Raw genomic sequence first — 10,629 nt, 5'->3', positions numbered from 1 at the left:
GTCACAGCGCAGCACCAGTCACAGCGCAGCACCAGTCACAATGCAGCACCAGTCACAGCGCAGCACCAGTCACAGCGCAGCACCAATCACAGCGCAGCACCAGTCACAATGCAGCACCAGTCACAGCGCAGCACCAGTCACAGCGCAGCCCCAGTCCCAGCGCAGCACCAGTCACAGCGCAGCACCAGCCACAGCGCAGCACCAATCACAGCGCAGCACCAGTCACAATGCAGCACCAATCACAATGCAGCACTAATCACAATGCAGCACCAATCACAATGCAGCACCAGTCACAATGCAGCACCAGTCACAGCGCAGCACCAGTCACAGCGCAGCACCAATCACAGCGCAGCACCAGTCACAATGCAGCACCAATCACAGCGCAGCACCAGTCACAGCCCAGCACCAGTCACAATGCAGCACCAATCACAATGCAGCACCAATCACAATGCAGCACCAATCACAGCACCAATCACAGCGCAGCACCAATCTCTTATCCATCTGTCCATCCATTCATCCGCTCACCCCTCCTTACAGTAATGAGTGCACACTTCCCGCTGTCTCCACAGGGTGGCGCTGTCCCACAGCAGCAGTGCTGACTCCATCTCCGACCTCCAGAGATCTCGAACTGACGACACTCAAAACCTCAGTCAGTGGAGGGAGGTTCTGCCCGGTGAGGAGATTCCCTTTGAGTTTGAGGCCCGCGAGAAGCTACGTCACAGGTATGTCCGTCTGTCCGTCCATCCATCTGTCCATCCATCCATCTGTCTCTGACTCGGAGCAGCAGTTCAGTCTGAGCTGACGTCATTTTAATGGCACCAGCTTTAGTTCTCCTTTGTCCATAAACACTCTACCTGGTTCTTCTCTCTGACCTCTCTGCCTTCCTCCTCCTCCTCTTCTTCCTCCTCCTCTTCCTCTCCTGCAGACACACTCATGAGCTGAAGCTCCACCAGCTGCTGGTCAGAGTCTGTGGCTGGGAGCAAGTTGAGCCGGTGTCGGTGGAAAAAGTGGGGGTTTTCTTCAGATATGCTGCTCCGGACAGAAACAACTCTTCAAGCATTGTGAGAACAAAACCAAAATAGCAGAATGTATGTGATGATTACAGACCTGCCATGTTGTTTTCCTCCCTCTCTGCCTCGCAGGTCGGCAGCCTGATCAGCAGGACCAACATCACCCATCCTCATGTTTATGTACGTTTGTTAACCAAAAACATCCTGAAAAAGTCAAATAATTCTGCAGCATATCCACGTTAAGGTTGTCATAGTCAAGCTAGCATAACTGACCTACTTTCTAGACATATTTTAAATTAAAACTTTTCACTGCGCTGTGAGATGCGATACTTTCAGACTTTATCTAGCATTGCGTCCATGTTTCAAATTTTTTGTGTCATTTTTCTGACACATTGCATATCGGTGTTTTCTACTGTGATTTTACTCTGTGATCGTTTTTCCCTCAGTTCTCAGAGCTGCCCCCTGCCAGGGTGGTGTTTGCCATCACCATGGAGGGCAGCGCCCGGAAGGTCATCACCGTGCGCTCGGCCCTGATGGTGAAGAACCGCCTGGATGTTCAGATGGAGATCCGGATGGATAGTCCCTCTGCACCCGACAGTGAGGCTCCTTCCTTGCATCCTGCTGGGAGAATCAGATGCAGAACGGTTTTAAAATCTGTATTTATCTTCTGTTGTTTTGGACAGAGCCGGTGGTGCTGCCTCCCATCATGCCTGGCCAGGCGTTAGCCGTCCCCCTCCACTTGACCTCCTGGCGGCTGCAGGCCCGGCCTCAAGGCATGGGTCTGTTCTTCTGCAAGGTTCCGATCCACTGGACCAGCGTGGAGCAACCCGGAGAGGTCAAAAGCAGCAAGAGGGACTGCCAGTCAACTGATTTTGACGAGTCACCTGAACGTAACTTCAGGTAAATGCTGGGTGTTCACGGAGCCTTAAAAAGTAAAATCATGTATCTATAATTAAGTCCTTCAAATGTCTTAAAGGGGCAGCTTTATGTAAAATCAATTCTAGGAGCTTTACATTATTTTATAATGTTATTCCCTCTTCAAAAACATACTTGGAGTGTTGCTTTGATGCTTTCATACATGTTTAAGAAATCCTTTTATTTCCATGGCAACCATTCAGCTGGGGGCTGCACAGCAGCCATGTTTGGTAGCACTGTAGCGTCTGCCGCTCATCAGGAGGAGAGCGGCGCTCATCAGGAGGAGAGCGGCGCTCATCAGGAGGAGAGCGGCGCTCATCAGGAGGAGAGCGGCGCTCATCAGGAGGAGAGCGTATTTAGGAGAATTATAACCTGCCAAATGACTGATGGGCTTCAAATTTTCCCATCGTTAAAAAACCCCAAAAAACAGTCAAATATGGAAAATATTCCGTTAATATTCCTCTGCATTTGATATATGCAGCATTTTTATAGCAGTTGAAGGTAACATGGTTCCTTGATTGTGCTCTAAAATGTTGCCTCTTGAAATTACCTGAAACATGTAAATTAATCTCATGGATTAAATTTTGTTACGGTGGGATTTAATCTTGTATATTCTACGTAGATTGTCTTTCTCACAGACTTTTCTGTAAGGCAAAGGTTTGCGCTGCATGCAGATGTCTTCCTTCTGCCAGTGACTTGGAAGTGGATGAGGATACTGCTAACTAGCTGCTAAAACACCCTTGCTAGTTAGCTAGCGAGCTCACAAACTGTTATATGTGCTCTGTGAAAAAAAACTTGGTTCTACTACTATATCAAATGCATGATTTTCTTTTTTACATTTCTGTAGTGATACAGTGCTTAAATTTAATTCATACAGGTCTTTAAAAGCCTTAAATTTGAGTTGGTGAATCCTGCAGAGTCCCTGAAATGCATCGTTTTCTTCTAGCCACCCCCAGAACCATTCCTGGTGTTTATTAATAAAATATTCTGGTTTCTGCAGATTCTGTGTGGTCATCAAGAAGGAGAACTTTCCAGAGCAGAAGCCGGCGAAGTCGCAAGCTTCCGGCGGCGCTCAGCAGATCTACCGGCAGCCGGGTCACACCATCTACCTGCTGCCCACCGTGGTGCTGACCAACCTGCTGCCCTGTGACCTCAACTTCTACATCAAAGGAACCAACATCAGAGGCTCTCTGAAGCCCAGAGAGGAGGCGGTGCTTCACTCTGCTGACACGTCCCAGAACATCGAGCTGGGTGGGGAAACTCGCTCTCTGACTGGTCTTTAGCCCAAAACCACCGCCCCTGTTCTCATGCTGGGCCCAATGTGTTTCCAGGAGTCCATCTGGAGAACTTCCCTGAATGCAAAGAGCTGGTGATTCCTCCTGGCACTCAGAACTACATGGTGGGCATGAGGCTGTACGACACCAACAAGCAGCAGCTGAGTCTCACCATCCGCATCGTCCTGAGAGCAAAAGGAGCGCTGAAGATCCTGGTCTCTGCTCCCTACTGGCTCATCAACAAGACCGGTAATCCTCACCTTTAGGCTTCAGTCTGCTGGTTCATTTACCTACATAATGCAGAACATTACTGTAAATAGCTTTCAAAGGTGGATACAAGCATAAAAATGTTGCATTTCCCAGTATCTTCCAGATGGCTGCCGTTCTTTAAACCATTTGCCCATTTTCATGGCTTTGAAGAACTTCTTGTAACATCTTATGATGGGTATTTTTCTCGAACCTTAATAAAAGAACCACAGACGACGCATATGAATTTTATGGCCAAGCTTTTGCAAAAGGAGAAGACTCGGCAAACTGCTCCTCCGAGCCGTTTGCAGAGCGTTCTGCCTTCTCTCTGCTAGAGCCTTTCATTTGGGAAAACAAAAGTCAGAAAAGATAAACAATAAGACAGATGGCAGCTCCATCTAACACTCAGGTCATCAGGCTCTTTCCCTTGAGAGCGAAATCTGGAGGGAACAATCAGTTTTCAGATTCAACACAGCAATCAAAAGGTTTTAGTACACCACGTCATTACTGATTAATATTAGACTGGATGTTGATTAACTATTGATTAGCATTAGACTGAATATGAATAAAATGATAACACAAAAAATCTCTAACATCTTATGTTTTCAACATCAACTGGAAAGAGCCAAAGATTTGAGACAGAGTTAGCGTTAGCTTCAGATGATCTTTTGGCAATAATTACTGCAGATTGTAGCAAAAACATACATTCTTTATTACAACCTTGGTGGCCATTTTGAAAATGTCCATCAGAAAGAGGAAACTGTAGATGAAGAAAATATGTATGATTTCTATGGTTCAAAATATGTAGAATTGGCGATTTTAGTGAAAAAAATAATTTTCCATGACAACCAAGTCGGCTGTCTTGGAAAATCCAAAAATAATAAGAAAATGTGATTTCTATGTCTAAGAATGTGTGACTTTACAGAGTATTCATCTTTCATATATAGTGGAGAAATGAATTTTCTTTGACAACCATGGTGGCCATCTTGAATTTTCTTTTCCAAAAAGTGCCTGATCTGCGCCACGTTCGGTTCTTGTTTCGCATGTGAAGGATTTTGCTGAACGAATCATTTCCCTGTGGCACTGAGTCCTCTTTGGTTCCTCAGGTCTGCCGTTGATTTTCCGTCAGGACAACACCAAAACCGACGCGGCGGGGCAGTTCCAGGAGCACGAGTTGGCCCGCAGCCTCAGCCCTCTGCTGTTCTGCTACACAGACAAGGAGCAGCCCTCCATGTAAGCACGCCAACTCTGCTCTTTGCTGCCAGAGGAACCGGGTTGTCCTTCATTCCTGCTCATCTTTGCTGCAGGTGCACGATGCGGATTGGGAAAGGGATCCACCCGGACGGGGTTCCCGGCTGGTGCCAGCGCTTCTCCCTGGATGGAGGGAGCGGAGTCCGAGCCCTGAACGTCACCCAGCCAGGGAACAAACCGGGACTCATCTACAACATAGGCAAGACGCTCTGTCAGGTTTAAGATCAGAGGCGAATCAAAGCTTCGTCCTAAAGCTAAAGACGGACATTTGTGCTGAAAACGATAGCAGTGAGTTTAAAAAATATGAGTTTATCTCCAACACGATGGTTTGTTTGGGGTTGTTGACTCGTTAAATTACCGATTTCAGGATTTATCCTCTTCAGCATGAGGCAGCATGACCTGTTCACATTCTGTAACGTAATCAGACTGATACATAATCAATGGATTTCCAGTTAGGGATTCAGTTCATGCATGTAGGAGCCAACAGATAATTATTTTAGTAATTGATTCTTCTCTTCATTTGTCTTAAGATTAACTGGAAATACTGTCACATTTAGCAGGTTTTAGATTTACTCACTTAAATTATTTGGGAAAATATACAAACAATTTAATCACTTTTTATAAATCAGTAAATACATCTTTTATTGCCTAAATGCAACAATAGCATGTTTTTAGTGAAGACTGGATTGTTTGATGCATCTGCAGCTGTAAATCTTAACATCAGTTCAGCTTACGGCTGATCTGGTGATTGATTTTTAGGTTTACTGATAATTGGACAGAAAAGGTGCCAAGTAGGAGATTTATTTTACAGATTTAGAATCAGGTGAAAATAAAAGCTGCCACTTGAGGAGTTTTGGATGGAACATATTTACAGACAGGGAAGGTTTTTCATTTTAATTCCAAAATATGTTTATATTTGTTCAGTTTTGGCTTAATTACTGTGCTCTTCTTTCAGCAAATGACCTGGTTGAGTTTTTATACGCCACTTAACTCATTACTAAATTAGTTGACGATTACTTCAAAAATGGATTCATCATGAATAATTGTTCCAGCTCTTCATGCATGGAGTCGCTGTTGGGTCTCTGAATTCTGCTGCAACCGATGAGGGAATTTTAAACATAGAGATATTATTTAAACCCAGCAGTGACCGTTTCCTCAATCGTTCCTGCAGGAATCCACGTGCATAAAGGGAAAGGAAACTACAGAGACACCCACATAGTGACCTTTGCCCCCCGCTACCTGCTGGATAACCACTCAACACACAAACTGGCCTTTGCTCAGAGAGAGTTTGCAAGAGGACAGGTGAGAAACAGTCTACTAGTTCTCCTTGTTGTGGAATTTAACTGGAAAATGTGATGTAAAATTGGGATTTTTTTCCCTTAAAGTTGCTTAAATTCCAGTGATGGTATGTTTGATAAATCATTAGATTTTCCTGAAATCTCTCCTTTTCCTGACAAACACTGAACTGAGTCCTTCTGTCCAATGTGAAGAGGCCAGATAGGATGTTAGTGAAGGCATGCTGTATGATGCTTATTATTTACTACGGTGGCCAACAGGTACAAACTCAAAAACACACAAACTCAAAAACAAATGCAACAGAAAAAAAAGAAAAACTGCTGCAATCACAGAAAATAGAAGCAAACTGGAAAATTCTGCCAATAGTAAAAACAACAGCAAGTACAAAATGCTCCAAACTCGACAAAGTCCTCCAGACCACTAGGGGGAGTCGATCACTGAATCATGTGGGAGAAGACAGTCAGTAAAGAATGGATGTCAGGATTTAGCAGGATGTCCAGAAGAAAATATGCATTATAGTTGTAATATTACAGACTCCAGACTCCCCCTAGTGGCCTGGAGGACTTCAGTTTTGTGGAGCGATTTTGCAATTTTTTTATGCTTCATTTGTTTTTTTTTTTGGTTTTTTTTTGTTTGCATCATTTATGCATTTGCTGCTCGTTTTGAACCCGTCAGCCACTGTAGAAAACCCAAACATTCTCTAAAAAGTGGTAAAAATGAAATTTTCATCAATTACACCAACAACAAATGCTACATTCTGTGTGTTAGGGCGCCTCCAACCCTCAGGGGTACATTTCCACGCTGCCGGGCTCCAGCGTGGTTTTCCACTGGCCCCGGAACGACTATGACCAGCTGCTGTGTGTGCGCCTCATGGACGTCCCCAACTGCACCTGGTCCGGGGGCTTCGAGGTCAACAAACCAAAGTCCTTCCACATCAACATGAGGTGAAACCGACGGTTTGGTTTCTGAGATTCTGTTCAGCTGTTCAACTCGTTTGCTCACTAAATTACTCAACAGGTTGTTGCTAGGTAACCAATGAGTGAGTTAGTTGATAAATAGAAAGTAGCTTATTGACCTGGCCTGCACTCTTGCGGGGCAATCGTTTTTCTTTTTGTTCTGGAGAACGACCAAAGCTCTTAATAAACTGCTGCTGGTCCATGCTAGTTTCCTTCCTCATGACTGAGGATGTGTTGCTGTGAACAGAGACACGCTGGGGAAGTGTTTCTTCCTGCGGACCGAGATCAGCCTTAAAGGAGTCACCTACCTGATTTCCTTCACGGACACGGATCAGCTGCCTCCACCGCTGCGCATCGACAACTTATCCGAGGTACGCCGCCGCCGTCGTTTGGCAGCCAGGTTAATTACAATTTATTCAGAAAAAATAATCTAGGGAAAGCTAAACGTGCTAAACGTTTTCAAAGTTAGCAATCTTAGCGCTAAGGCGCCAAACAGAAGTTAGCTTGGCTGTCAGCAGATTAGTGGCAGCGTGTCCAGCACTGATGAGACCTGTGAATGAAATGAACTGTTAGTATTTCACTAAACTTCTGTAGTTTGTTTGTTTGTTTTGATTGCCATTAGCCGTTGCCATGACAACAGGTCCACATCCTCAGAAAAAAACAAATTATTACAAAAAACTGCAATATAACATTAGTATTGTAGCATACTGAGTCATAAATATTTAATTATAGCACTTTATACAATAAAATAATTAAATAAGGTTATTTTAAAAACTATCATTTGTTATACTTTCCATGTGTTAGCAGACTTTTGTCCAGCTTTCCTGTTGCATTATTTAAGAGGGAAGGGTTCAGGCCTTGTATTAAAATGGTGTACAGTTTGGCTTCATAACAGTTGATTATATACAACATTTGGTAACTTAGGGACTACAATATTTCTGAAAAGGCATAAATGGACCATTTCAACCTTATTTTTAACCAAAGGCCGACCGAACGCTTCCTGGTGAAATCTGGAGTGATTCTGAGAAAGACAAGCTGCTCTATTTCCAACTAATTCTTTCTTTCTTGCATTTGGATCAGTTCCATACTTCTAACAACAGAAACAAAAAATACATAACATACATAGATCACATAACAAGTTCAAAATAAAGGCGTATAAATACAGAATGGAGGCCGTAGATCCATGGTGCTATAATGAAAACGTTCCTCAAAAGGACATGAACAGAAAACATCCAGTTTGGTTCAAACTGAATTACTGCAAGTGACACAAAACAGCTGAGTTTATGATTTGAGGGATTCACCTTAAGGGTTCATAAAGTGAACGTGTTTTCATGTCCGACGCAGCCGTTAACGTCCGGATGTTTGACCTGCAGGTTCCGATCCAGTTCTGGCAGCACGGCGTGGCCGACCTGTGGCTGAAGTCCGAGGTGAAGGCCGCGTCGGTGATGGACTACGCCTGCGACGAGCCCACGCTGCCGCCGTGCATCACCCTCATCGTGAAGGGGGCGGGGTCGTCCGAGGTCACAGCCAACATGAACTTCTTCAAGGAATACAACAAGCTGTACTACGAGAACTTCATCTACATCGCCGCCACGCACACCTTCTCCCCGTACGACCCGCCACCCCCTCACAGCGCCGCCGCGGCGTAGCGACCCAAACCGCTGAGCTAGCAGCTTTAAGCTAGTTGTTGAGCTTACTGCTAAGCTAACCGAGTCGTTCTGTTGGAGCAGGAACCTGGAGAGGATTCCTGTTGGGAAGCAGCGGCTGGGGAGCGGCGCAGAGTTGGTTCTGGACGTGGACCCAAAAACCCGACGGGTCATCCTCAGGAAAAAGGTGAGAGAGCGAAGGTGGAGGGGGACTGGGGAAATCTGGAACCACATTTAAAGCCAGACCACCACAGATATATTTGCCATAAATAATTAAAATTAGTTACATTTTTTGTTCAAACATTAAAAGCTAAAGAAATGACAGGATCTAATTTTTGTTTTAGCATGAAAAATGTGTTGAAACTTCAGATTCTGGTAGATTTAAAACAAATCTAATCTGCACTCTTGTCAGAAATAATTCAAATTCAGAAATACTTAGTTGATCCCAAAGGAAAATAAAATGAAATTTAAATGAGTTCATCTGGAATGAAGCTGCAGATGAGTTCAGTCCAGCGTGTTGTGTTGGTTCTGCAGGAGCCGGGGAAGCGCTCCCAGCTGTGGAGGATGACCGAGTCCGGCATGCTGTGCCACGAAGGCTCCTCCCCCCCCCAGAGCAAGCCGTCCCAGCCCCGACCGCTGGACACCTCCCTGGTCCTGGACATCGCCGGGCTGGCTGCCGTCAGCGATAACAGGTACCGGTTCTGGATCCGCCCGCTGTCCGCAGCGGGGAGCCTGAATCCTCCTGACCGCCCTCCTGCTTCCTGGCAGGTTTGAGCCGTTGATGCTGAGGAGGCCCGACTCGCGCCGCAGCACCACCCAGACCTGGTACTTCAGCCAAGGCATGCTGACCTGCGGCCTTCCCCTCCTGGTGGTTCAGGTCCTGCTCTCTTCTCATCCTCTGTTACGCTAGCACTGATTTTAGCTCATCTCTCTAAAGCTGCAGCATGTAACTTTTATTAAAAATATTTAGTTTTACGTGTTTGTTAAAACTGTCACCATTTGGTGACAGTTTGCTATGAGAAAGATAAACTGTGAACTCCTTTGCCTTCTCTCAGTGCTAACTAGAAACAGCCAATCAGAGCCAGGAGGCGGGCCTTAGCGCTGGTACCATGTTTTGAATCCTCAGGCTAGTTGGCACTGATGACGGCAAATAAGTGTTTTTCTTTTAGTGGCAGGTTGTTTCTCCAGTTAGCAGTGAGGACTCGTAGTCAGAACCTTCAGCATCAGGTTTTTCAACGCAGAACCATTGAGTCTTCATCACATAATGCGACTTTAATTATTTTTATTACATTTTTAAACCCAATTTCTTTTACTTTATTACCTATTATGGCGTCACACAGCATGTTCTCCACCAGAATGGGGGAATTAGCACGAAAATATGGGAAATATTGTAAAAAGAAAAAAATCATGAGATCCTGGAGGGACTGAAACGATAAACCAGAGTTGGGCAAAAACAATCTCAGGTACCCAGAAACGAAGCCATGTCTCCGGTAATACTCCTGCTCTGTTGGTAAACCTGAACCATGACCTTTTGCCCCTCAGGTGAAAAATGGGGTGGCGGGGATGCATGACGGGGCGGAGGTGGTTCTGGGGCCGGATTCGGGTCTGGATCAGCCCGGTCCAGAGCAGCAGTTCATCAACCAGAAGATGAGACCTGGATCAGGGGTGCTGTCGGTCCAGGTTCTGCCAGATGGACCAACCCGCGTCCTCCAGGTGAGTCCAGAACCCAGACAGGACCAGGAATCAGCTGTTAGCCTGATCAACATGAGGACAGAATGAAGTGGTGAACTTTACTAGTATGATGATGTAACCACTTCTGATTATGACTTCAGTTTGTTTACTTAGAGATCAGTCCAGGTAGAAATGAAAATTCAAAATCACTTTATTGACCCTAAAGGGAAACTAGATGTTAAATGTGAAAGGTTGTTGTCGGTTTCAGTCAGGGATGGAAATAGTTAATTATCTTATGATTAACTGTCGATTAGTGGTTTATTAGATTAAAATTAGGCCCCATATAGATAGATAGATAGATAGA

General features: G+C 45.0%; 1 protein-coding gene across 4 annotated transcripts in view; it reads left to right on the top strand.

Annotated features, from left to right (window-relative positions):
- vps13d (vacuolar protein sorting 13 homolog D) overlaps positions 1-10,629 on the top strand; it is a 69,373-nt gene that overhangs the window by 45,646 nt on the left and 13,098 nt on the right. For all 4 annotated transcript variants that reach the window (XM_015017775.1, XM_015017776.1, XM_015017777.1 and 1 more), the window contains 17 exons: positions 570-722; positions 926-1,061; positions 1,143-1,190; positions 1,457-1,607; positions 1,694-1,910; positions 2,926-3,176; positions 3,257-3,448; positions 4,552-4,678; positions 4,753-4,895; positions 5,868-5,998; positions 6,761-6,936; positions 7,196-7,319; positions 8,322-8,557; positions 8,679-8,781; positions 9,129-9,286; positions 9,363-9,471; positions 10,137-10,307. In XM_015017775.1, coding sequence (XP_014873261.1) covers positions 570-722; positions 926-1,061; positions 1,143-1,190; positions 1,457-1,607; positions 1,694-1,910; positions 2,926-3,176; positions 3,257-3,448; positions 4,552-4,678; positions 4,753-4,895; positions 5,868-5,998; positions 6,761-6,936; positions 7,196-7,319; positions 8,322-8,557; positions 8,679-8,781; positions 9,129-9,286; positions 9,363-9,471; positions 10,137-10,307 — 2,626 coding nt within the window. The remainder of the gene's footprint in view (positions 1-569; positions 723-925; positions 1,062-1,142; positions 1,191-1,456; positions 1,608-1,693; positions 1,911-2,925; positions 3,177-3,256; positions 3,449-4,551; positions 4,679-4,752; positions 4,896-5,867; positions 5,999-6,760; positions 6,937-7,195; positions 7,320-8,321; positions 8,558-8,678; positions 8,782-9,128; positions 9,287-9,362; positions 9,472-10,136; positions 10,308-10,629) is intronic.

This window comes from Poecilia latipinna, unplaced genomic scaffold (assembly GCF_001443285.1).
Source record: "Poecilia latipinna isolate Pla-1442-1.1 unplaced genomic scaffold, P_latipinna-1.0 Scaffold2186, whole genome shotgun sequence".
In the NCBI taxonomy this organism is placed as follows: Eukaryota; Metazoa; Chordata; class Actinopteri; order Cyprinodontiformes; family Poeciliidae; genus Poecilia; species Poecilia latipinna.
The sequence above is the reverse complement of the archived record's forward strand: the minus strand, read 5'-3'. Positions and strand labels throughout refer to the sequence as shown.